This window comes from Notolabrus celidotus, chromosome 12 (genome assembly GCF_009762535.1).
Source record: "Notolabrus celidotus isolate fNotCel1 chromosome 12, fNotCel1.pri, whole genome shotgun sequence".
In the NCBI taxonomy this organism is placed as follows: Eukaryota; Metazoa; Chordata; class Actinopteri; order Labriformes; family Labridae; genus Notolabrus; species Notolabrus celidotus.
Window position 1 is genome coordinate 13,666,950 of NC_048283.1, and position 27,664 is coordinate 13,694,613.

Consider the following 27,664-nt stretch of genomic DNA (forward strand, 5'->3'; position numbering starts at 1 on the left):
GAGTGTTCACATTGCCTCTAAAAAATCTGACTTGGTCACTTGACCCCCCCCAAAAATCGGTTTTGGGCCACTTTTGCCTGCAGTGTGAACATAGCCTTAGATCTGAGTCTTCAGCAGTGTGGCCTGCTCTTCAGGGAGTTATCCACATTTTGCTAGTGCTGTAGTTAAATTCTTTGAATTAGTTTCACCAACAGGTCTTTGGTGATCCACGCATTCCAAAACAATGCTCTGTCGGCTTTATGTGACGCTGTTGCCCTCTGACATCAGCCTGATTAGCTGCACCTGTGTGCTTAGCTTGTAAGTGGTAGCTCAAACTCAAAAAACATTTGTGATATTTTAATTCCATTTAACATGTAATGTTAGACTTGTCTACTGAGCCGTCTGGGAGGTTTTCAAAGGAAAATGTGCCCTTCAAAAGTGGTGAAGTATTTCCCATCACTGAAGGAAGACGCTTTGGCGGCTCAAGTGTAACTAAACCCCAAACCACTTTTTTTTAGCTGAGAACATATTTATATAGGGATTTAGTAGTGCTGTTAACCAATGTGAGTCTTGATCCCAGTAGTTGAGCATAAAGTATTAAAATTCCTCAAATTATGTTGAAAATGTGTGTAGAGACTGCCATCTGCAGGTCGAAACCTGACTACTGCAACAGAGTTTTTCTAATGGCTGGCTGAGTTCATGGTGACATCATTTGGTACTTGTGTCTGTCATCGTACGCTATATAAACCACCTCACCACATTCCACAAACTCCAGCCCTGTCCAAATGTATACTTCGACGTTCCAATGGCATTTTTTGAAATTCCTGGGTAGATGCTCTTCAGCCGAAACACAGGGGTTTAAGGCTGCTTTATACTTTACTTTAGCAATTCTTCACCGAAACGCTTGAGGGCAGTGTGGTCTCTCTGATAGCCGGTCGCCTGCTTCCGGCCCCGCTATGATCTCAGTTTACTTTTCCACAGAGATTCAGAGCGTGCTATGTTAATCTACTGCTGATACATGTTGCTGTTTATCATACAGACATGATTACAGGGAAGAATAGAGAGGAGGGGATGAAATACACGGAAATATCACAGGGCTTGCGATATGCGTCAATTCTACGGGTAGTTACATTTTGGAGGAGGTGCACGTCAGCTACGTGCGTAGGCCTCTGCGTAGGTATGGGAGCTACGTGTACCCCTGGCGTAGGCTACACCGTCGATTTGACACAGAAGTATAAATCAGCCTTTAAAGTGTACCAAGGGACAACATAGTAGTTGATAAAAATGAATGAATGGGTTAATTTTGGACCCACTTGCATCACGGTTAACGCATTTACGTTGACAGCCATACATAAAAGTCACAACAAGTTAATTTTGTTCATAGCGTCCAATATCACAAATCAAACCATCGCCTCAGTCTTTACTGTACAGTCTTCTGCATGACTCCCAATATTGTCCACGCCTGTTTTAAACACCTAAAAGGATTCAAGTGAATCCCTACTACGAAGCATCAAGCTTTCGGGTTGATGTTATAAAGATTCAAACCGTCTAACTGTCATATTGCCTGTAAATGCCTATCTGTGCTCAGAATAACATTTTAGAGAAGTAAAACTGAATTCCCCAGCTCTTCAAAACCATCAAATTGCTGATACTAAATTTGCAGTCAAAAGAGAGAGAGAAGCACCTGCTGCTGTTTTTTTACATTTACGAATCAGGAACCAATGAATGTGAAGATTGACAGACCTATTGCTTCAGCTCTCAGGGGTGTTGCAAGAAATTCAGGACCTGTGAATAGGAAATCTCCAGAGGCTTATCTGGAGGTGTATAATTGACCCTCCTGTACATAGCGTGCCCCCGTCAGCACTAACAATATTACTCTAACTCTTTAGACGTCATGACAAAAGTCAAAAACAGGGAAAAGAGCAACATGTACGGTAAATCTCACAGTTCAGTGCATTGCAACAGTGTGATGTGTCGCAACTCTGAGAAAATGAAGGAAACATTTAGTTGTCACTCGGGCTGTGTGAAAAAAAAAGTGTGTAGACATGTCTTTTTGCATGTCTTAACTGCGTTTGTGTTACAGTTGAGCTGTGCCTGACGGGAGGGGAAGCAAAACCAGACTGAACTGTTTAACATGTTGATATCTTGAGAGGATAATGCAAACTGCATAGCTGGCGTTAACCACGACCACTAACACCTGCAGTGCTGTGTGTTTTGTTTGAGCATGAGTGTGAGAGAGAAGGCCCACTACCCTCTCTTTATACCCTTAAAGTATAACCATTCACAGCTCTTTACAGCTGCTCTCACAGTTTGATCAAGAACATGTGTTTAGCTGGGGGAAAGTACAGACGTGCTGTGCTTATTGTGAATTTAAATCATGTAACACCCTCAAACTGCCTTTTGGTAAATGATTTGCAATTCAAATGTAATTGTCTCAGGTTGTTAAATGTTACTTCACACCTTTGTGGCGTAAGTCAGAGTAGCAAAGCTTTCTTTCCGTATAGTGCAATAGATCTGTGTTGCATTGTGGGGAATGTAGTATCTCCTGCAAGCCTCTTTATCGTTCTTTTAATAACAACAAGAGAAAAACTGCTCATAGATTTAAAAGAGCTATGCCGTCCACAATCATATTTTTGGAGTTGCTGCTTCAGTAGTATGATAATGAGTTCACAGTTGCAAATGGTTTACCAGCTGAAAGCAGCACTCACACACATATATATATATGTGTGTGTGTGTGTGCAGAGAGAGAGTGGGGAAGACTAGCGCGAATACGGAAGTGCTCTGTGACTTTGACCTTTTTGTCTGAGCCTCTCTCAAACACACACACACACACACACACACACACACGCACACACACACACACACACACACACACACACACACACACACACACACACACACACACACACACACACACACACACACACACACACACACACACACACACACTCAAACACACCTGGAAGTAAAGAGCAAACAGACAACAATAGTAGCAGACAGGTGGGCAGGCAGAGGGGAAAAGCTTTGCATGTAGCTGACTCAGAAACAGTGTGTGTTTGTCCATGAAGAAGCTCAATCTCTTCACTTTCTGGATTCTTCATTTCCTTTAACCATGGTGGAATTATAGGACAGGCAACACCGCTTATGATTCACAGCTACTTGGAACTATCTGAATCAACTTGGCTGCTTTATTGCTTTACTCTTCGAGGCTCTGTGCGATGAAGCATCAAACAGCAAAGTCTACAGGGTTTGAACGCACGCCATTGCTCTTAAACAGAAGTTTTAATTTTGGTTGCGTTTAAAAAAAAGTAACAAAAAAAAAAAACAATCTGCATTCGTTGGAGGTATTCCGGCGCTGTCAGCTATTTTGGTTCCTGTCTTGCTTTCACTATTTTGTGAAAGGAGACGTAAAAAGGAAGGAAGAGGACAGCAAGAGAGGGAGGAGGGGACAGACGTATACAGCTGGAGCATCTCGACGAGCGTCAGTTGTTTTCAGAGGCAGCTGAGAAGAGTAAGTGTGTGCCTGCTTTCCTATTGGGACAGAGAGGTGTTGGATAGGAGGGGAATTGGGTGGAGGGAACTAAAGAGGAGGAGAGAGCGGGTAGTTTGAGGGTTGTTTGTGGATGTGGTGCAGAGATACAGCTGAAAGTTTTGATCTAAGATGTATATATATATATATATAAGTGTGAGAGGAAGAGTAAGTGTGTAAAAAGAGCAGAAGCTAAAATGAAAGTGTGTTATTTGTATCCTAGCGAGAATGCTGCAGTAAAGTGAGGATGTAATGAGGAAGTGGCTGGTTCTTTTTAAAAGTAGAGATAAAAAAGTACTGTGCTTATACTTCTGAGTTTGAACGTGTGCAGGTAGAAGTGACTCTCACCGATCACTCTCTTTCTCTGCTCCCAGAAGAAGTGAAGCGACAACATGGTTCGGTGAGTCAAGCCCCCCACCGGACAGCAACATGCTCCATTAGTCAACTCTTGTTGTGCACTTTGTGTGTTTTTTTGTGCAAGGCGTGATGACAACTTCTCTGTTTCCATTCCTCCTTTTCTTTCTTTCCCCAGCTGTCGACTCGTCCTGCTTTGTTCCTCTTATCATGTGATTTCTGATGCGCTCCGATCTCTGTTTGTGTAAAGAAATGTGTTATAGTTGGTGTTTCAGTGGTTAAATAAAACATTTTCTGTTTAGGCTTTCAAGATTCTTCTTTAAAGAAAGATTCATTCCTTCCCTTTGGCTGTGTTTCAACATTTGTTCTAAAAAGTCTCGTCTGTGGCATCTGTAACTGGAAGGGGAAACACATTCAAATGCAAACACAAATTTTCCAATCAAGGGAATACACAGAGTATCCCCAGCGCTAAAAGTTGTATTTTGAATCAGCTCAAATGTTATTTATTTTGACCATGTATTTATTTTGTATTTAAACTTCATTTAACCAGATAAAACCCACTGAATCAAGACCTCTTTCAATGGGTTTTATGGTTTACCAAGTTGAGTAATTAATATAGATTGATTAACATGTCAGATTTGAAAGCAGCCCACTGGGTCACGCTGAATATGTAAAGAGATGTCAAGTTGCCTTTACTTATTGAACATCTGATGATCTATTTTTATGTTGGTTTCTCTTTTGATTGATGAACCAGACTTTTAATTAACATTTTTTTGGGTCAGCTCAGCTGCTTTGAGCTGAGCTTGACCATGACACAATTTATCCATCCTTAACGCACGTCAGGAAATGATACGACAGTAGAAATTGCAAGTATGTCGAGTAACTGTAGCTGAAAGGTTTAGATTTACTACCTTTCTGTGTCATAGTTATGAAGATGTAAAACACCACATGTTGTGCTGCCTTTTGGTCGCTGGGAATTGTTCTGACTGGGTTGTAAATATAAACTATAAAACTGTTCAGTTGAATGAGAAAAATATCTCCTCCAGTCTGTAGTAGCAGCTGTTGTTTTTTTTTACAGATCAAGCACAATCAAGATTTAGTATTCAGAGCTTTTTAAAGAACGATAAAGACTGTAGAGCATTGAGATTAGTTTGAATATAAGTTACTCTATCCATAAACAAAAAACCATGTCACATCAAGACACGTTACAAGAAACCACAGTGATGTGTTTAAAGCAGTGTGTAAAAACAAGATGGATGAAACAAAAGGAATTATAATCTAAATATTTACACGTGTTGAAGCAGAATATAATCGGTAAGATATAAGAATGACAAAGTTTGTCAGTTTATTACTACAAGAATTGAAAAGATGGTGGTTACACCTGCTTCTCCTGTGGTTGATATTTATTTTGCTGTGTGGAAACTAACTTTATAAACACGCTTGTAATTAATTACAGTTGCAAAAAAGGAAATGTCATTTATTTTTAATTTGCTTATCAAATAGCTTTACTGACGCTCAGCTAAATGTGTGGATGTTATACATGGTGTGTATAAAGCAGAGTTATTCTTTTTTCTGTCTTATCTCCTCATAAACTGAGTGCAGTGGTATTCATGCTGAGTATATTCTGACACTGTGCATGTGTGTTAATGCAGGTGGTTCCACAGAGACATCACAGGCCTGGAGGCCGAGGGGATGCTGAAGGATCGAGGTATTCATGGCAGCTTCTTAGCTCGGCCCAGCAAGAAAAATGTAGGAGATTTCTCGCTCTCTGTTAGGTAATTATATCCGAAAAAAAGCACCCCGAACTATCTTCTACTCTCCTAAATGTACAGCTTGTGAGGAATTATGCTTTTCTTTTCTTTTTAAATTGCACACTGAGCCCAACCACGTGGCTCCTCCACCTAATGAACTTTAAAGCAGAAGATATAAATGACCAAAAAAAGGTTTAACATAGATCTTGATGTCTTGTTGCAGCTTGTTAATGCTTCTACTCTACAAACAGTGCTGCAAATACCAGATTTCTACCTTTAATGTTTTTTAATTATCATTTTTTGCCTTTAAACAAAAAGTAATGTATTACAAAACTAATGTGCACCTTTGGTTCTCACTCTGTAGAGACGGATATCAAAGTTTCCACTGAACCTTGTGGGTACCACCTTGAGCTTCGAAATGTGTTACTGCTGTTTGTGCACATTTAGCACAGATACATTGGATGATTTGTTTTTTGGTCAGTGTGATTTAAAAAGAACTGAGATGGATATTAAATACAGTATGAAGGAATGTAGCTGTTTCAGAATTAAAATCAACATCTGCAAATGACTTAGAAGAAGATCATTTCAAATGAATGATGACATGTCACATTGGACTCAGTGAACTGCTCTCATTTGACCTTGTTATATTTGGTGTATCAGTTATATGATTGTATCAGTTCTGCAGTCTGAGCTTCAAATAGGTAAACGGTTGAATTTGTATATATGTCTCAGTGTGTATTCATAGTTATACATCTTTTGCCGCCGTACCTTTTTCATTCGATACTCATGTGAATGTACAGTTTATAGCAGTAGTTGCTATTCCTGTGTTACTGTTTGTGCTCAGGCTGCATTGTTTGCAGTTATCTTTGGTAACTCTAAATGCTAGTAAGTTATCTTTTGCAGTGTTACACGCACTGTACTAAAAAATACATCTACCCTCACATTGAATGAGTACTCAGCAGCTTTTACATGTTCTCATTTTCACGAGCTTTTACACTGTTTTGCTGTCATGAGTTAGCTTTGTGACAGACATGTAGGTGTCAGTGACATTTTCTCTGAACTCAGTCAGACCTAGGTTTTCATGTGCTTGATTTATTATTTCAGTAGGATTTTTATAGTTATACTTATATGTAAAGGTTCATGTTCAGAAGGCTTGCTGATCCTTAGTTAGCAGAGAAACCAGAGTCAAGCAGAACCAGCCAAAAATATTCTGAGTGCAGTTTTTGCCAGATGTGTGTACTGAAAGTTCACATGTACTGTATACAATACCAGTCAAAAGTTTGGAAACACCTTCTCATTCAATGGTTTTTATTTATTTTAATTATTTTAAACACTGTAGATTAATAGTGAAGGCATCAACACTATGGAAGAACATATATGGAATTATTTAATTAACCCTCCTGTTATGTTGTGGGTCAAATTGACCCATTTTAAAGTTCGAAAATCTAAAAAAAATTGTTGAAAGTATTATTTCGCATTTCTAATGTCACAGTGGATGAAAGGCCAGTGCCATTCAGAGGTTCCTTCCATCTTAGGTAATATATGCCTTCAAAACCAGTTAATTCAGGATAAAAATCTGGGCTGCATGTGACCTAAGAGGTGTCTCGTGACAATTTATCAACATCGCTACCTACAAATAAATAAATAAAATTAAATAAACAAAAACCTCTGTCATGTAAATATATTGTATTTATATTTAGGGCTTTTCAATGTACATTAAAAAAAGTTTTAACATGAATTTCATAAGAAAATAAGTGAGTTATCCTCATTGAACCATGATCTGTGAGAATTAAAGAACACCAATGCACTAAATATTGATTTAAATGGTTAGTAATGGAGTTAATAATGAGATTTAAAAAATGTTTATTGGGACACTTTTGGATAACTAAATATGCCCCGGGTCAAGCTGCCTCAGGAACATTATTGCTGTCCCTATGAAACGAACATAACAGGAGGGTTAACAAAAAAGTGTTAAACAAACCAGAATATGTTTTATATTTTAGATTCTGTAAAGTAGCCTCCTTTTTCCCTCATGGCAGCTTTGCACACTCTTGGTATTCTCTCAGTCTGCTTCATGAAGTGTTCTCCTGGAATGGTTCCTAATAGTTCATTTGTAGAATGACTTGCCTTCTTAATGTATTTGAGACCATCAGTTGTGTTTATCAGAGGTAGGGTTAGTACACATTGGATAGCCATATTTGACCTCTGTTGTAATCCATATTATGGCAAAACCATGTTTTTTCATAGTTTTGATGTCTTCAGTATTAATCTACAATCTCGAAAATAATTAAAATAAATAAAAAACATTGAATGAGAAGGTGTGTCCAAGCTTTTGACTGGTAGTGTATGTCTTCAACAAATAAAGCCACTATATACAGAAAAAACACTATAGTGTACATATTTAAGGTTCAGCTGACGAATCTGTAGAAATCAAATAAAGCTCAGCAAGGATCCCATTTGTGTCCGGATTCCAAAATGATTTTGTGATGTTTAAACTTTGAAACCCTTCAACCTCCAGAGATGGAGACGTTCTTTTGTCAGTCATCAGAAAGTTTTTGTCAAGGAAAGTTGGATGATTCGTAGTGACAGGGCTCTTTTATCTCCTCAGGGTGGGCGAGCAGGTGACCCACATCCGCATCCAAAACACGGGAGACTATTACGACCTGTACGGTGGGGAGAAGTTTGCCACCCTGTCAGAGCTGGTGGACTACTACACGGCAGAGAACGGAATCCTGCAGGACAAGGACGGCACCGTCATCGAGCTCAGATACCCCCTCAACTCCTCTGACCCCACCACAGAGAGGTCTGTTTACCCCCACTGCCACACACACACCCACTGACTTCTATGAGCTGACTCCACTTACACTATCGGCCCGGATGACGAGCATTATTTTCCTCTAACATATTTATCCCGTGGGGTTAATTAGTCTGATTTGTAGGTTTGATTTTCTTTAAGGGTTCAACATTTTCCTATGGGGGGAAGAAGGAGTTTCATTTGAGGCTGCTTTTGAATAATTCTGGTGTCATCACATCTTTATCAGAGTGTGAGTCAGTGAATACAGACACCCACGCTGAAAGACACTAAAATACCCCACTGCTGTCGAGGCTTCATTCCGAAGTCAGCCCCACTGCTGCAGCGTGTGGATAACACGCGATCAGGCTTGACGTTAGTACAAGTGCTGCCTCTTAAGTACTTGGATGAAGGAAAATTGTGCTTTTTTAAATAGTTTTAACTATATTAGATGATATGATTTTACTGTTGGGTTACTCTATTCCACATCTTGTACTAAAAAAAATCATCCCCTCTAGACATGCAAATACTTATACCCAGCCTGCAGTACATGGTGTCTGCTATGGTTTTACCTCCTGTACCTTATTTAAACATACAAACCATTAATATTCAAATGTTACCCATTTCTGAGGTTAAGCTCTTTAACACATCTTTTTTTTCCTCAGTATTTGTGCACTGCAGGTATTCAGTTCCTCATCAACTTTCACAAGTTTATATCAGGCTTTCAAACTAGTTTTTGCATCTCAAACTTGAGCTTGTTGTAAACTCAGATTTAAAATGAGCACAGAAGAACTTTTGCTCCTCAGCAGACAAACGAGAAAAGATCAGCCTGCTGCATTCGCATGACTCTGTTCTGTAGACCTTAGTTCAAATTGGGAAATAATGAATTATTCATTTTCAAAAATGGAAAGTAACAACAAGGGAAACTACTTTGTTTGTACATTTGTAGAAGTCCCATGAGGGGGGATATTGAGGTTTTTTTTACCTCGGTAAAAATTAAGCAGTCACGGTAAATATTTTAAAGTAAAGATAAAACTGTAAAATAAATGCCATTTGATTTGGAGGAGTCTCTGTTTTTACAGTGAGAACCAATGTATCAAGATTTGTATGACTGGTAGCGTAGGCTCTTCAATAAGGGTTTACTTTTAAAGACTGAGATCTTCTACTTTAATCTGTTCTGCTAACTGCTGTTGGTATCCTGTAGTCTCAGTTTGCTAAATACAGTCATAAATTCATTGATATTTTCTTACATCTTTGCATGCAGAGCCCTCCCAATCAAAAGCTACCTTGGACTAGTGATGGAAACGCGATAAAAATCTTCTTTTTTCTGTCTGTCTAATGCAAGTTTTGAAATAACCCGCCATGTTGGTGTTTCTATCTTAAGTTTCCGACATTGTACATTGACGCTGCTGTTGTAGGTGGTGATACATTGTTGATGGAGATGATCTCCCGTCTGGAAACATTTTGCCGCTGTAGGCTGCTTAAAGTAGGTTAATGTCCAACCAGTAGTGATGAATAAACGTTTACGGTTACTCTCCTTTTATGAGTCAAGGAGGGCACTACTTTCTACCTTGTGTGTGTGTTTGTGTTTGTGTGTGTTTGTGTGTGTGTGTGTGTGCTGAAAGCTCTAACCTCTGCCCCCCCCCCCCCCCCCCCTGTCCTTCTCTCTCTCTCTCTGTCTCTCTGTCAGTTGTCTAACTTCCCTTTTGTTTCTGCGGTTGGAAACTTTAAGTTTTGACACTTTTGAAAGTAATGGCCAGACCCTTCTTGTCTTCCTCTATTGCACACTTGAGCATGTTCTTGCTCACTTGTTGTCCTTCCTCATCTCAGCTCAATCTTGATCTCATCTAACAGCTTTGTAGTTGATACTTCAGCAGGTCAGCGTGTGGTGAAGTGATCTTTGTGTTATCATTAATCTGATATCATATCTCCTCTCAGTAAACAGGATGAATGTGCACAGGTAATTTGCTTTTTGAGCATTTGTTCAATTGATTAATTACATTTCACCTCCCAGACATAATCACGTTAGCCCAGCATATGCATCAAATGCTTTCTAAAGCTTGTTTACTTGCTGTGCACGACTTTAACATTTCTCTCTGCACAGGCTGCTCTTAAGCTGCTGCAAAACTACTACTGCTACCTTAGCACAGGTACTACCTTTTGAGGTTTTGCTTTATGCAACCAGGTATAGTTAAAAACTATAATGATGATGTAGCTTACTTTCAGTTGCTATAAAAACATAAACTGTGATTTGACCAGTAAAACTAAATCCTTCAAAGCCTGTGCAGAAGGCTTAATTAGAGCAGTGTGTGGTGGAGGGAGGGGAGGTGTTGATAGTGAATAGTATATCTGGATGGTGTATATAGAAAGGGGGGGGGGCGCACAGGCTATAAATACTTTGTCCTCTTCAGCCACGAAATCTGTCATCAGAAATTTTCCAACCGCAGAGCAGGAAGTTCAGCAGAGGAAATCGAGAACTGTGCCTAAAATTAAGTCACAACCCAACCCGACACATGTTACACACAAATGCAGAGTATGGCAGGAGAAAGAAATACCACCAGAGTGTAACTACAATATCTGAATGTGCTTTTTGTGATCGTTCACCTATTTTCAGTATCTGGTATTGTTGTGGCTTTCTATTTCTGCTCACTGTCTGTTGTGCACAGCAGTCCAGTGCACCACATCAGTGAGTGTTTGACAGCAGCTCAGCCTTAAATAGACCGATACGCTCACACTGCGCAGCTCTAACAGTAATCTGGTCAAATACAGTGTGTTCAAAGCTGTAAAGAAACAACTCTGGGGTTTTTTTTGTGTTTTTGTACAAATTGTAATCATAGATGCATCATGTAGATAGAGATCTCTTATCTAAATTGCAAACTCAAACAAACCCAAATTAACTGCTGCACCCAGAAACAGAAGGACTTTGACTTTAGTTTGGAAAAGTATTCTTCACAGCGGTTTTTTTTTAAAAACTGGAAATACATAAAATCAAATACATAACTTTTTTTCAGCATTTCTGATTTTTTTTTGTCATTCATTTTCTTATTACATTTTTTCAGTATTTCTCTGTTCACCACAAGTTCACAAATTATATAAAAGTTATACAAAACCAACGAAGAAAAAAAAATATATATATATAACAATAATAATAATAATAATAATAATGATAATAACAACAATAATAAAATAAATGAATAAATACAAGAAAATAAAAATAAAGATAATAATAAAATAGCATTCCTAATTTTCTCTGTGATGTTTAGAGGTTAACAAATATAGCATTTTATGTCACAATATTACATTTCATAATTATACATGACGTTCATCAGAAATAGGACACAAATTAATTGCACATTGGATACCAATTCATTTTATATTTTAAATATTTCTTAAACATATGGAACAATTAAATGTACAGACATTGCAGATGTGTGTGCAGCAGACATGTTTTCTATGGTAATGATACTACGACTTAGATAAATAGATTACAAATAAATACATCGAAACCACAGAGAGGGGACATTTATGTTTTATTAATGTGAAGGGAAGGAACTATAAAAATGTGTTTCAGAAAAAAAACAGGGTGTTTCTCTTTAAAAAACTCACAGACAACTTCCACAGTTTTGTTTATATTTTAGTATTTATAGATTAACTTGAAACTCAGACTCAACACAACAATTAATGTGACAGATGCAGACTGAAAAGTAAAAACAGAACTCCCTTTTATTTCTGCATCATGAAACAGGATCAACCGTAAAGAATAACTAATTGAATAAAGACGTTTCCTCTTTTGAAATCTGACCTACTATATTCCTACAACATGCATAACAGTCTAATGTTTCCAGTTTGCAACCTCCACTCAGGGTGGCTGACTCTCTTTTATAACTTACCCTCAGTTCTTCTATGTCTCAGGTGGTACCATGGTCACCTGTCTGGGCCGAACGCAGAGAAGCTGCTCGGAGAGCGAGACGAGCCGGGGACCTTCCTTGTCAGAGAGTCTCTGTCCAAACCTGGAGACTTTGTTCTGTCCGTTCTGACGGATGAGAGGAGCAAAACTGGAGGAAAGAGGGTCTCCCACATCAAGATCATGTGTCAGGTGTGGGCACACGTGATTATGCATGCATTAAAAAGGGGTTATGTTTTGGTCAGTCTTTTTCTCTGAATAGAATTGACATACTGAATGAGATTCACGTCATGTAGAAATACTGAAGGGTATTCCCAAAGGTGTGATGATGTACACTTTGAATGAGTTCAAAGTCTAATGTCACCTCTCTTGTGCAATCAAAGAACATGTCAGCTCTGCTGTTTTTCGTCCACGTCACTCACTTTCCATATGATCAACGGATACACAACACTTTTATATTTATCAGAGTAAAATGTAAAACCAGAACCCTCCTCCTGACATCATTAGGTGTTTATAAACACACTGTGAATTATTACTACACAGCAGAAGCCACCTCTCATTTTCATAGACATCATCAAAGCCCTTTGCATTTTATTTTTAGCAGCAGTTCACCTCATAGAAAACATCGCTCAGGCTTCATTTAAACGGGAGCCATTGTTTTTGTGCAGAAGATTAAAGTGAGATTACTGAGAGGGTCACAAAGGCCTTTTTGTAAACACGTGGCAAAGATCAGGTGAATTTCTGTGCTCGGCTCTTGCTTCAGAGCGTGTGCTGTAGTCAGTACCAAATGAATGGAAAAACAGTCGCGTTCATTCCTTTTACAAGCAGGAAAATAATTTTGTGGCACGTAATTTATCTTTGAACGGAAGCAAACAACATAATTACCCTTGATATGTACAGATATATTTTGGCATTTTTATGGAGGTATTGTATTCTCACGCTACAATAATTTAGATTTTAGAAGAATAACAGACCTTTACAAATGAATCTACTAAGATAATAAGATGAGATAAGATAGTCCTTATTTCGTCCCACATACGGGAAAATTTAAGTACCATAGCAGCAAAGTAGACAGTGCAAAAGAGTATAAAGCAAAGAAGAGCATATAAAATATCAATTATTAAAAAGTTATTAGCAATTAGAATTAAAGAGGTAAAAATAAGCATATCTTACAACATATATATATATATATATATATATATATATATATATATATATATATATATATTATTGGTTATAGGGTCTGACCACTGCAGGAAGAAAAGAGCTGCGATATCTCTCCGTGAGACACCGCAGGTGAAGAAGTGTTATGGTCTCCTGGAGGGGGAGTGACAAGAAATACTTCACCCTTTTTAAAAAAACAAAAAACCTTCGTTTGAATTTGTGCATAGCTGTTCCTCAGGACGTCTTTTCAGACTGCTCTGTATTCTTACACCAGAATCATATGTAGTATGTTTGTGTGTTTTCAGAATGACAGGTACACAGTGGGGTGTTCAGATATGTTTGACACGCTCACAGACTTGGTGGAGTTCTACAAACGCAAAGGCATTGAGGAGATGTCTGGGAACTGGGTGTATTTAAAACAGGTAAGCTGGGTTTTGTTTGTAAATTCAATAAAGTGGATATAAGTGAGACACAAAAATAGGTCTTTGTGGATTATAAAAAAAGCACATACAGGAAACATTACGCACATCTCTGAGTTTCTCTTGATGCAGTCATGATCTTGTACATTGAGTTCTTGGGCCTGTTTTATTCTTTGATCTCTATTTTTTAAATTGTTCTTTTCTTGTCCGTACCGGCAGCCGTATTACTCCACCAGAGTGAACGCAGCAGACATCGACAGTAGAGTGAAACAGCTGGATCAGACCACACAGAAGCAGCAGGAGGGCGAGGGAGAGAAGAGCAAGGCTGGCTTCTGGGAGGAGTTTGATGTAAGAGTTGACCCAACAGCCTTTTTATGTTTACCACAATGGTGGATTCTTACCTTCATGATCTGTCTGTAATGTTAGGACCAATGTACTTATTCATGTATCAGCCATCTCATAACGAATGAATTCAAGTGTTCATCAGCCTCTAACTTCCTTACTGTGGTAAAAGCAGAAGGAAATATACTACCATCTTGTGGTGGTGGAATAAACTAAATGTCATGATGCCATATTACATAATATCTCTTGAGCATGGATTGTGTTCAGACTGACCAACTTAGCTTTATGTAAACTTCTCAGTGACTGGGTTAAGTCTGTTTATGTAACAAAACAATTACTTAAAATTAATTTACATTTTACATAATACTCTGCTATTATGTTCTACCTCTAAAGTCTACCATTCATCTCTATGCTGATGACACTGTCATGTATTATTATGCACCTGCTCCAGCTCCAGCTTTTAGCGAGTCTCCAGTTTTTTGAGAGCAAATGTTATTGGTCACTAGTTTTTTTGTGGAGTATATCCAGCCTTTGATGAAAAGGTTGAAGGTTTTTCTGGGATTTTATTTAAGAGTCAAGTATTGGGTCTCTACTTTTTAACATGTTATAGTTAAATGTGATGTGTTGTATTTGAACGCCTCTGTTATGTCTTCATTTTGTAAACAATGTGATCATGTTAAGTAGAGATTCATAACAAACTGTGATCTTACTTGCTCTTATTTGTATCGTACATTCTCAAGTTATTTTTGCTCTGCTCTGAGTACACACCACCACAGGCGTTGGGATGGTCTTATTATGGAACCATTCAGGGAAAAATTACCTCCTGCTTATCCTTTCTCTTAATCTGGGAGGTTGGAAATCACAACCTTTGTTCCATGAGCTCTTTGTTGTTTTCAAAGTCTGAACTGAATTGAGAAAGCAGGCTTTAGGTTTTTGCACCTGCTGCAACTAACAATCTACCGACTGATGATAAAAACTAAAAACTTAAGCACTCTGAATACTTGAATCTATTGTCAAATCTATTTAGTCCAGTCTGTGTTTTGAGAGCTCTCTGACCTGAATGGGACAAACTTCATTGGATAGAAAGAAAGCAAGTTATAAATAAAAAAGAAGACAGTGCTGTACAGACTTACACAAAACTACATTAATGGCATAAAGTGCATATGCAAAACCTTGTAGGAACGGTGCTAGTGGTTGCTGTACCTTACAGTATCTGATGGCAGACCAAACCAGTACTTGCTCCAGTGTCGTCACGAATTACACAAATAACACTGTTTTTAGACTTAACACGGCTGATGTGTGCTAATTTAACAATACTGACTGATGAATAGAAGAAAGCCTGGAATATCAGGCAACACTCAACTGATAAATCTATTACTAAAATAGTGGAAAGACATTTTTTAGATGACCAATCATCCAATAATAAACAAATGTCCTCTCTTTTAGGGGTGACAAAGCTTCATTATGACCTTGTTTTTCTTTATAATAATAATACATTTAATTTAAAAGCGCCTTTCTTAACACTCAAGGCTACTTTACAGAGGGATTAAAACACAATAAATAAAATAACACAATAAAATAAATAAAAACAACAGGCAAAGTAACACCAAGCTAAAAATGAAGCAGTGGAAATTAAACAGAGAATGCGGATTGTAACGGATAGGTTTTGAGTTTTGATTTGAAGAGGGGTAGAGAGTCAATATTTCTGATGTCTGGTGGGAGTAAAACTAAACTTTGTACTAAAGTTACCTTTACATCGACTTGTATAATTTTCTGTTAAAATAATACTGTTAAATGTGTTGTTTCTATGTACCCTAACAACAACAAACACTGTACAAATTATAAATGAACATGTTATGTGTATTATTGTACAGAGCATCATATTTTGGCACAGCATGGATGACTCAGTCATCTCTTTCTCCCTATAGGCTCTTCAAAAGTTGGAGGCAAAGGTAAAAAAGAGCAGAGAGGAGGGCCAGAGGCCTGAAAATAAAAGCAAAAACAGATACAAGAACATTCTTCCTTGTGAGTATCATCATTGTCCAGATTAATCATTAAGATAACCACATACTGATGAAATAACTAAAGATTTTTTTCTCCTGCCTCTCTCACGCTCTCTCTCACGGTTTGGTCCTTCTGTCATCTTAAAGTCAATGACACCAGAGTCATCCTGCAGGATACTGATCCTAATGTTGTGGGCTCAGATTACATCAACGCCAACTACGTGAAGGTAAGTCTGCAGAGACCCTGACGTCCCTTAACACAGAATGATTTAGAGGCAACATTGAAGAGAAGCAGTTATTTTATTGTGTTTATTGTGTGTTTGTAGAACACCCTGTTGGAGTCAGGAGATCAGAAAGTTTACATCGCCACCCAGGGGTGCCTCGCAACTACCGTCAATGATTTCTGGAAGATGGTGTGGCAGGAGAACACCAGGGTGATCGTCATGACAACCAGAGAGGTTGAGAAAGGGCGGGTCAGTATCAAAACAACAATCATCAAAGTAGATTTGGACTTTGAGGGTGTTTTATTTTATCCGACAAAATGTCAAATGTTTTAATTACTTCTTTGAACCTTTAACTGACATTTCTGACAGAGATAACTTCCTCCTTTAGAGGGTCACACCGTTTGTGTCCCTGTAAACTGGGGAATCTTTTTAATGGAAATACTCTGTAGTTCCCTGTAGGGTTTTTGTGGGTGTAATGTAAATATCACAGCATATGTCACAGTGCTGGCTTCCATAAAGTAGGGAGGTGACATTAAAATCCTTCAAATAGTACACGCCCACGCAGCATTATTTATATAATACTAACACAAGAGACTTCCTACCTCTTTATTGTTGTGGTGATATCGATGGTAAAAAGTGATATGATAAAGAGTCAACTTTAGCTCCACATCCTGTAGATACTGTATTACACTTACCAGAGAAAGATACCTCATACAAAGTTCAGATGCTTTTTTACTTCTACACCTGGATACAATATCTCTGAGTAAAATGTTGGTCTTATAAACCCTTTCTGACATCAGCAATGACTGTACAGATTTCAATCTCTAATTCCCTCTCTGTCCTGTGAAAACCTTGAAAACTTCCCTTTAACCCTCGCCCCCTACATCTCTTCGCACATAAAGTAAAAAAAAAAAAAAAACAGGCAAAAGAAGAGAGGAACAAAAAAGAGGAAAAAAAAAGAAAGAAAAAAAAATCCAAAGGCCAAATAGAGATAATGTGTTCATACAACTGCAAATTTCATATTTCATATGTGTATCTTTTAAAAGATAAAGCATAACATTTTATAAAGTTATAAGCAGCCTGTTGTCACTACTGAATACTTTTTAATACTGCCTGTAATTACTGCTATTTAATCTGAATTCCATTTGTAACTTTGTATATATCTAAATTGTATTCTATCTTTATTCATCTATTCTTATTTTTACTTATTTTATTTTACTTATTGAAACTTCTTCTTGATTGTACTTATGTCTGGGTTGCTGTAACAACTGAACCCCCCCCCCGGAGGATCAATAAAGTAATATCTTGACTTGATCAAATAAAAAATAAAAATAAAGTGAGAAAAGTCTATCTACATATACACATATATACACACATACATACATATATATATACACATATTTATACATATATACACACGCATGCACGTATATACAAACACATATACAAAAAGAGAAGAGGTATTTCATATATTTAGACAAAGTCCAAGTTCAATTTACAGCTAATCAACAAGCACATTGCACAAATCACTGTGTTCCAAAAAATGCACAAAGGGTTCCCACAACTTTTCATCTAGTATTAGTTTTCCTCTGAGTATGTACAGTATGTTATTTTTTCCAGAGACATGCATGTAGCCATATAATTTTTTTTTTCAGAATAAATGTGTTCCATACTGGCCTGACCCTCAGAGCTCCAAAGAGTATGGTCCGTATGTGGTGACGTCTCAATCAGAGAGGGAAGCAACTGATTACAAAGTCCGAGTCCTGGAGATCGCTTCTATGGACAAGGTGACCTCCAAACCTCCTCTGACCTCTCTGCGCTCACTCAGCCTGTGTGTACGTTGATATAAAACTTTGATCAGGATTTTTTTATTGTATTCTTTTTTTTCTCTTTCACAGCCCAAACATTCTCGTACCATCTGGCACTATCAGTACATGAGCTGGCCTGACCATGGCGTCCCTCAGGAGCCGGGTGGCGTCCTCAGCTTCCTCACTCAAGTGAACGCCAAACAGGCTGAATACCCTGACACTGGACCCATGATAATCCACTGCAGGTACTGCAACAGAGAACACACCAGGGATTGTAGATATGTACTGATTTTGTCTGAGCTGCTGTTGTAAAACTGATCAGTAAGCTTATGAAATGTCTTTAAAAAATGAATCATGATCGAATAAACTGTACGTTTGGTCCCACTAACACCTAAAACCCAAGAATATTGGATTTAACGTAATGACTGGCAAACCAAATCCACAAAAAGTCCCTTTTTGTCCTCTGTGAAACTCTCACATCCTGAGATGCTGGTAATGCCTTTGGATACGTCACGTGTCTGCGATCGTAAACGCATGTGTGATGTGCTTGTGTGGGAAACATCTGTTTTAGTGTGATATTGTTTGAAACAACAACAAGCTCAGGGTTCATAATCAGTGAGGTGATAACACTCAGAGGTTTAAGATTAAAATTATCATATTTTCAGGATTAAGATTAGTAGTAAGTCAAATCACAGTTTATCCTTTTGGAATTTTGCCCGTGTGATGTGAGGAGCACTGAGGCCATGTGTGTGTTTTTTAAAACAACTTGGTTGACGATTACTTGATGTTTGTGAAGTATTGTTGGTATGCTAGCACCTTCACAAAGCTACACAGCACTTATAGTTTCCCTTAACACAACTGTAGCCAAGACTTTTGACATTTGACCTCCTTAAAGAGGGACAACGTTAACTCACCGCCCTATGTCAAAGGTTTCAACTGTTAGAAGAGTGGTGTTATTTCATTATATTTTCCTTATTCACATTTTAACCTGCCTGAAGTGATATTCATCTTCTATGGATGTTATTTTCCACCAGTACCAACAATTTTAAAAAGACTAAAGATGTATTTTTTATGACAGAAAATAGACAAATGTTAGGTCAGTATTAAGAAATAGTAAGTCAGCATTTCGAGTTAAATAGACAAAGTTATGAGAAAGTAAGTCATCATTATTGAAACTTTTTAAAGCTTTTTATTTTAGGGCTTTTCTGCCTCTACTTGAGAGATAGTTCAATGGATACAGCAGGAAACTGGGAGGAGAGAGTGGAGTATGTAGGCTGTAGCCTCGATACATTGGGAGCACAATTTAACTGCTAAACCAATCCTGTGAGCCACTAAGTCATAATTATGAGGTAAAAAATTATATAAATTGTAAAAGTTATGAGAAAGTAAGTCCCCGTCATGAGATGTCTAAGTCAAATGTATGAGATAGTTGTAATACTGTGATATAAACTTGAAATGCTAAGATAAAAGGCCTTTTTTCAGCAGAAATGGGCTTCCATATCATTCAGTATGTTCCAACATAAGATAAGACTAGAAAAAGAACCACAAACAATCATATCGATTGAATCAATCAATCAGACTTTATTTATAAAGCGCTTTTCATACAGTGACATTGTAACACAAAGTGCTATACATTAAAACAACCTTAAATAGAATAAGTTAAGAAAAAGATCCCACCACACAATCCTAAGGTTAAGAACACAATATGCAACAATATGCAACAATAGTAATAAAAACAATACAAATAAATTATATATATATTATAAAAATAAAAAAATAAGTTGCTGAACAAACTGAGGAAACGTCTCATGATATTTTAATGAGGAAACACTGGAGGTAAAATAAGATGTTAAAACTCAACACAGGAAATTAAAATCACCAAAATCAAATACATTTCTAAGATAATAAAACACTAAAATATTAAACCATTACAAGCAAATGAGATGCTATACATAAAATAAAAGTAGTAGAATAAAATCCAATACATTTGAAATAGATAATAGATAAAAGATAAATAAATAAATAGATAGATAAATAAATAAATAAATAAAACTGGTAAGAATAAAACTCAGTTAAAAGCGAGACTAAAAAGGTCGGTCTTGAGATTGCTTTTAAAAATGTTTATGCTCTGGGGAGCCCTCAGATTTTCAGGTAGGGTGTTCCACAGGCGTGGGCCGTGATAATAAAAAGCTGCCTCACCGTGGGTCTCAGTTCTTACTTTTGGTACAATTAAAAGTACACTACCTGAAGACCGGAGGGCTCTTACCGGCTCATATGACAAAAGGAAATCTGATAAATAAGAAGGGCCAAGACCATTAAGAGATTTAAAAAGCAATAAAATAATCTTAAAATCTATTTTTAAAGATACCGGAATGCAGAGACTTTAAAATTGGTGTGATGTGGGCTCTCTTTCTGGTCTTTGTCAACACACAGAGTAACATATTGTTCTCTTGGTGGTCAGGTCAGGGGGTAAATCCACCATGACATTTGAGTTATGTTTGGTTAGATTGCCATAAAATGTTGTTATATCATTGAACGCCTTCAGAGGATGAACCCAAAAGAAGCAGCTGGTTTTCTGACTTTATCTCTAGTATCCCAATGAAATCCACTTGTTAGTGAAATGGTTCAGATTCTAGATGCATTGCTGCAGCTTACAGTGACAAGTCCTCCTGATTGTTTCACAGTGTATTAAAAAGGTTGTGTTTTATATGGATACATTGAACTTGTGTCTTTGTGAATCAGTGCTGGAATTGGCCGAACAGGCACCATCGTGGTGATTGACATGATCATAGAGAACATCGATACCATCGGTAAATTGTTTTTCTTTTATCATTATTAGTGAAAAATTAACATTCATACTACACAGTTTCCAGATTATGATGTTTTTTTCTCATGCTGACTTCATCCATTATGCTTTGGTCTGAATTCCCTCTGTAGGTCTGGACTGTGACATTGACATCCCCAAATACATCCAGATGATGCGAGAGCAGCGCTCTGGCATGGTGCAGACAGAGGCTCAGTACAAGTTCATCTATCTGTCTGTGTCTCAGTACATTCAGACCACCAAGGCCAAAGACTGCGCCTACATGGTGAGCACCATGGACAGAAAACTTATGGGAACGGTGGAAATAATGATAATACTAACACATCAGTAATAAGTCTTTTCTTTTGGTTGAACTACAAAGTGATACAAGGACAACAGGAAGACGTTGGAAGAAAACCAGAGATAAATATGTCAATAGGCCTTTGCACTTGTGACTGTTGATCTGAACACCAGAGCAGCCTAGTTCAGTGCTAACAAAGTGATATGTTATCAGAGCTGCCTGAGAAAGATGAACATTGACCCAGAGACAAAAAAACAACCTCTTGCGTAGACTAAACCAGCCGTGTGACCTCGCTCTGTGTTCCAGTAATCCTTCAGTCATCCCTGAAACGTTTCTGTTCCTCTCCTCCCCAGGAAACCGACACAGAGTATGGAAACCTGCAACTTAAACACCAACCAGCCAGCAGGAAGGTCTCAAAGTGAGTGAGCCAGTGTGTGTGTGTATGTGTGTGTATCTGTGCATGACACTGTGTGTGGACATGTCTGTGTGTGTGTGGATAGGATGCCCCTATAAAACTCACATTGCCCCTCTAAACCTCACACTGCCGCCCTACTTTATTTTTAGAAATATAACTAAGTCAGCCTTTCCCTCATGTCAGCAGACGTTTTGTAGAGAGGAAATGTGTGGGTTTCATAGTTATTTTTATTAATTCAGACTTCTCTGCAATAAATAAATAGTTATATTATTAAATATTATTCACCTTTTTTTTTTGAAAATATATTTATTGCTTTTATAAACATAGAAAATACAGACTTAACAAAAAACAGCAAATCTGAAAATAAAAGCCAAACCCCCCTCCACACCCTCCCAAAAGGGAAATAAAAGAGAAGAACAAAAAAGAGCACATCTGTTGCAATAGCAGCCTTGATCACATTAAAACCTTGTCTTAAGCAGTTCTTATTAGGACAAAAAAACAAAAATGTGAAAAAACAAATACACATACTCGCAGCAGGATGGTGCAGTTATGACACAGAATATTAATGTTTGCCACAAAGAAAATTTAGCAAAGTGTCCCAAATCTTATTGAACACACTTCCCCTGTCTTCGCTGTGGAATCTCAGTCTCTCAAGATGCAGTGTTCGCCATTTCTCCCAGCCACAGATCAAAGGTGGGCACAGAGTCCATCTTCCACACTCTTAATATTATTATTCACCTTTTAATTGAGTCCTAAAATATTGTTCACCTTAAATCAAACATTGTTGAGAGTCTAGATTTCACTGCCACACTTCCAGCACTGAAGAAAATAAAGTGTACCTGGAATTAAACCAAACCCTTGAATAAAATCTGATTACAGTAAGAACCACAGAGTATTTTTCCACATGGCCTTAAGGTGCCCATTTGTACCAGTACAATGTTCCTCACAGTGAGTCCTCAAACAAGTCCAGTGTTATTCATTTTTTACAAGTTCTTTCAATGTTTTAGAACACTACACAGTCCAGACCTCAAAAACTACCACATGGATCCCTCAACCTTCATCTTTACATGAGGAAGTCAAAGTTAATACTCATCCACTGATACATCTATATCAACACATTTAGACACAAAGTGTGTAACATATCTATCCATGCAGTTTCATGTGAATCTAAATACAGAGCAGGTTTTAACATGTATTTACTTTTAAGGGAAAAACACATAAATCGGCCTTTCTGTAGATATCCCATTGTAAGCCAGCTGGCTAATTTTCTACCACAAACCTTTGTCCCGATGTTTTGAAACCAATAAGGTGCTTAGGCTTTCATGAAAGAGTCTAGAATAGCAGGGCATCTGAGGCAATCTGATTGTTTATCTTCTGGTTTATTTCTCAGCTCCAGTATAGTTTCATGACACCCGAGGCAGAGAGAAGGACATTTATCATTTCTTTTATGGCAATAAAGCAGTACTCCAATGAGATATTGTAGCTCCTCAATAAATATGGGTGACTCATTCATAAGAAGCAGATAAAGTAACGATCAAAGCAGGAGGAACTAAATGATCCACGCAGAGACTCAGCAACAGCACCATTACAAGCCCAGCTGTTCCTCTGTACAAACACTGCCCTTGTACTGCTGTCACAGCATGATTTTACAAAGTGTTACAGTGAAAGCAAAAGAGGTGCCATGTGTGAACAAACAGCCTGAACTCCTCATTCACACTCTTTTACTACCTCCCACGCCAACCCAGTAGTGGAGAAACTTTCCTGCCATTCTGCCTTCCTACCTTTTACACAGGCAGCAAAGCATTGGAGAGGCCTAACAGTCAGAGGTGTGTCTGAGAGGGGGGCCAGGGTTGCCTTGGGCCCAGGGGCGTGTCCAGAACTTTTTGACCAGGTGGCCCAACTGAGGCTCTCACATAGGCAGGGGTGGCCAGTGCATTTACAAATAAATAACATTTACCCTTTCTGTCTTCATAACCTACTTATATTAATGTATTAAACAGTTGTTATATTCCTTTTGACTAAAAAAATATAACATGACAAAGTGGTATAAATCTTCTATGCTTATTTCTTTAAGGACTTACAAAATATGTCTTTTCAAAGTCACATTTGAGGGCACTAATAAAGAAATCTACTGTCAGCCTTTAAACTCATCCCAAATTACAGATTTTAACAGAAACCCCACCTCTGACAAGGCAAACAGCCAGTCATAGTTTAGGATTTTGGGGCGGCCCCCTGGGGTGGCCCATTGGATTTCAAGGGGTGCCAGTGCCACCCTTGGCCACCCCTCTGGACATGCCACTGCATGGGCCCCACGTGAAATCTGAATGGCCACCCCTGGTGCCACTCCCCAAATCCTACACTATAATTGACTATTCGCCTCGTCAACAAATTTGGCTACGCTGCAACAAGCTTTCTCAGCATTTCATTTTAGTATATTCATTTTATAAGAACTTTAAATTGTTACTTCTGATCTATATCTGTATTTTGATTCCTTAGAAAATTAGATGTTGGCACTTTATTTTGTTGCTTTCTAAAAGATTAAAAAATAATACTGAGGCATATAACTTCTGTATGACATTCTAATATTGTAGTTAACGTAGAATTTTATTGACTCTAAAAGGCTAAGTGCTATTCATTGCTATATACCACATATACATCATGCCACCCCTGAAAAAGTCAGTGCCTCAGTAGGGGGTTGGACAAGGTGCTCATTTTCAGTTTCTGGTCCCCAAATCAGAGCCACAGCAACCAGTGCAGGTAGGTCTGTGATTTCTGGACACACAAAATACTAAATTGATGACTTATTTTGGAGAAAAAATATCAGCCTCAGACCTCCCTGACATCATTATCATCCCCATTGCCCCAGAGAAACTGAAGTGTTCAATGTGTTGAATCTGTGCTCTGCTCCTTTAATCAAGGGACAAAGGCACAAGTTTTTTATAAAGAAGAAAAAAAAACACCCTGCTCGTCTCTGGTTTACAATTTGTAAACTGTTTTTGTGACCTGTATGTCAGGACAACACTTGTGCATGAACAGAGTCGTATTTAAATGAACCAATTAGCGAAGATGAAACAGAACACAGGACAATTCAGCTCCACACACTGTGAACTTTGACCCACTTTCAGGGAAGGATTTTTGGCTGCCAGCTTTGAGTGATTGATTCATGGTTAGTTGGTCTGTGTAAATCGTTCTCATGCAGATGGCTCATTCATTAACCTCTACAGTGTCTCTGACTCTCTTCTGACAAAACTGTGTCTAATCAATGATGACGGCTTTATTAAATAAATACAGAAGTGATGAAAGCACTAATCAGCATTTTCTATTTGCAGAAACAAAGAGGACGTTTACGAGAATCTGTCAAAAGGAAAGAAGGATGCGAAGAAGCAAAAGTCAGACAAGAAAAGTGGCTCAGTGAGGAAAAGATAGAGACAAAGAGGTTTTTCAAAGTATGTCATATTTTTGTATTTATGCGGACACTGTTTTTTTGTTTTTTTTTGACAATTTCTATATAGTGGAAACTAAAGCAGAATAAGGTGTAAAATCAGAGACATGGTAAAGTTATGACATCTGATTTGTCATTTGGATATGTTTGTGAGTAATAAAGCCAGAGTATGTGTGAACTGTTGTTTGTGTGGTTTTCTTTTTTTCAGTTGTTTGAGCAAGGACACCAACACCTGTGTGGGACTGAAGCTCATTTGTTATGTCAGATGTTTGATCTCTGGTTTTGGCAGCAGATGTGAAGACTTTATCACCTGAAGTTGATGAAGTTTTCTAGCTTTAGAGTGAAGTGTCTATTCTGTATCTTGGATAAGGATAAGCAGACGGGACATATTGATGGGAGGAAATTGATTTGGACTTTAACAAAAGACAAACGCCCGAAACAAACCCACTTGTACCCCTGGACTGTTGCTAGCTATCTATCTCATCTTAGCTGTGTCAGCAATTGATTCATGAGTGTTGTAAAAACAAGTGTGTATTTTTTTTTTTTTTTTTCAAGTTATATCTTTGGCCTTTTTCTTTTTTTTTGCCTTTTGTTTTTTATAGGATAGCTGAGGAGAGACAGGAAATGTGGGGAGTAGAGAGTGGGGGAAGACATGCAGGAAATGGTTGACCAGCCGGGAAACAAACCAGCGACCCCTGCAACGAGGACTATAGCCTCTGTATGTGGGGCGCTTAGACCGCTAGGCCACCATCTCCCCGATCAATGTGTATTTTACAACAAGAACGCTTAACTTTTATGTGAGAATACAGTTAAATTCATGTTTTTTTTAAAGCTCCTTTGAGTAGTTTTAAAGTGGTTATGAAACTTATTGAATTCTGTACTGACAAGGCAAGGAAAGGCAAGACAGGGCAAGTTTATTTATAAAGCACCATTCATACAAAGAGCAATTCAAAGTGCTTTACAGAGTAAAAAACAAAAACCAGAACAGTGACATTCAACAAAAACACAGTAAACACTTCAAACATTAACATTTTATATGCGGCCAGTTATGTTCGATCTACTCTCTCTCTCTCTCTCTCTCTCTGTGCACTTATGTAACTTAACGTACACAGTAAATAGTGTTGGGTCTTATTAATTATTTAAATTAGGAGGGATTATTATAAATAATATAATATTATAAAATTATTACACACAACTGATCTCATCTTAACCGAAATGAACCTTTAATCATTCGATCTCAGAACTTCTTCCCAAGAATTGAGACTCACACATTGAATCTTTTCTGTGTCGAGTCGCAGCCCGAAGCTATTTTAAAACATTTTAAATGGGCGGTTTACAAAAATTACGCTTCAAATAACTTTGAGGAGCTGTGTGCAGATTTCTGGGGACCCTTTGTGCACTGAAACAGTTCGACTGGGTTGACAGAGATCTTGATCCATCCAAAGTGTGCAACTGTTACGGAGGTAATGTCTGCTACTCTGTCTCTGAAAGGCTTATATCAGACATATTATGTGAGAAATTTGCATCAGTTTTTTTCAAACATTAATATCCTTTGAGAATTTATTTAGAATTGTTATTTATTTAGATTAATTCTGTATTTTTTTTAAACAATTGTAAAAGTATTTTTTTCTGAAGCAGCAGTAGTTATTAGAATCCCCACATAACATTTTATATCCACTATGTAGCTCACTGTTAAACAAAGCTGAGTGGTGAAACAGACTTGAATGATAAATCACTTGATGAGATGTTTTCACAGTTTTCTATATGCTGTCTGTCTAAGGTTATGTAAATTCAGTACCCTGCTCCTTTGCTGGTCCCCTCGAGTACCTGTGTGTGAAGTAATCTCTTAAGATAAACCTCCTCATGCTCTCTTTTAACCAGCTAACATAATGCTCACTGCCAAACTTTCCCGAGGAATATGTACACAAAGGCTCCTCTGTTTGCTCGCAGTAAATCTCTTCATCTGGATCAGACCTGATTACGGCGCTGACAGCCCCTAACTATTATTTGCTGTTGGAGGTCGAACGGAGGCATCAGTATTACTTTGAGAATGTTTGATAATCAGTTCAGACTTCCCACAGTAAGTGTGAACTCTTTTAGAGCTGGAGATGAAGGTAAGTGTGTTCACAACTTAGCATTCAGAATACTCTCTCAGGCTCTCTCATACCAGAACGACTGCTGTTCCTTTGTGCGTGTCTCAGATTTCAGCCCCTCCCAGAGAACACGGACTGTCTGGGCTTTAAAACACTGTCACCACAGTCTGGTGTTTTTAAAAATTTAACCACATCATTTTTTTATACAGTCATTTTGTCCTGTTAGAGTTTTGTCACCAGATGTTTCCAATGTCAAAAACTGAATTAAGCTTTAGACTTTAAGTCTTTTAATTGTAGAAGAAGAAAAGTGAACTTTTTGTTTTATTTACAATTATTTGAAAC

At 37.9% G+C, this 27,664-nt stretch overlaps 1 protein-coding gene across 2 annotated transcripts; it reads left to right on the plus strand.

The window, feature by feature from the left end:
• The first annotated feature begins 2,771 nt into the window (after positions 1 to 2,771).
• Positions 2,772 to 25,407, plus strand: ptpn6 (protein tyrosine phosphatase non-receptor type 6). Of its 2 annotated transcripts, none has more exons than XM_034697256.1 (16): positions 2,772 to 3,490; positions 3,886 to 3,908; positions 5,515 to 5,637; positions 8,222 to 8,416; positions 12,317 to 12,500; positions 13,778 to 13,894; positions 14,111 to 14,239; positions 16,162 to 16,258; positions 16,384 to 16,463; positions 16,563 to 16,709; positions 18,116 to 18,247; positions 18,359 to 18,513; positions 21,011 to 21,078; positions 21,206 to 21,357; positions 21,726 to 21,790; positions 25,117 to 25,407. In XM_034697256.1, the coding sequence occupies exons 2-16, from the start codon at positions 3,901 to 3,903 to the stop codon at positions 25,211 to 25,213; spliced, it is 1,749 nt and encodes a 582-aa protein (XP_034553147.1). In that variant the 5' UTR covers positions 2,772 to 3,490; positions 3,886 to 3,900; the 3' UTR covers positions 25,214 to 25,407. The 2 variants fall into 2 exon arrangements, with proteins under 2 accessions (XP_034553147.1, XP_034553146.1); XM_034697255.1 differs by having other exon boundaries at positions 3,036 to 3,490; positions 3,883 to 3,908.
• The last annotated feature ends 2,257 nt before the right edge of the window (positions 25,408 to 27,664 follow it).

What these genes read in the sequence shown, in the direction of transcription:
- ptpn6 (XM_034697256.1), top strand. An exon ending in TCTGACCCCACCACAGAGAG is followed by an intron (nt 8,417 to 12,316) that starts GTCTGTTTACCC and finishes TCTATGTCTCAG; the next exon opens with GTGGTACCATGGTCACCTGT. An exon ending in AGAGAACATCGATACCATCG is followed by an intron (nt 21,079 to 21,205) that starts GTAAATTGTTTT and finishes TTCCCTCTGTAG; the next exon opens with GTCTGGACTGTGACATTGAC.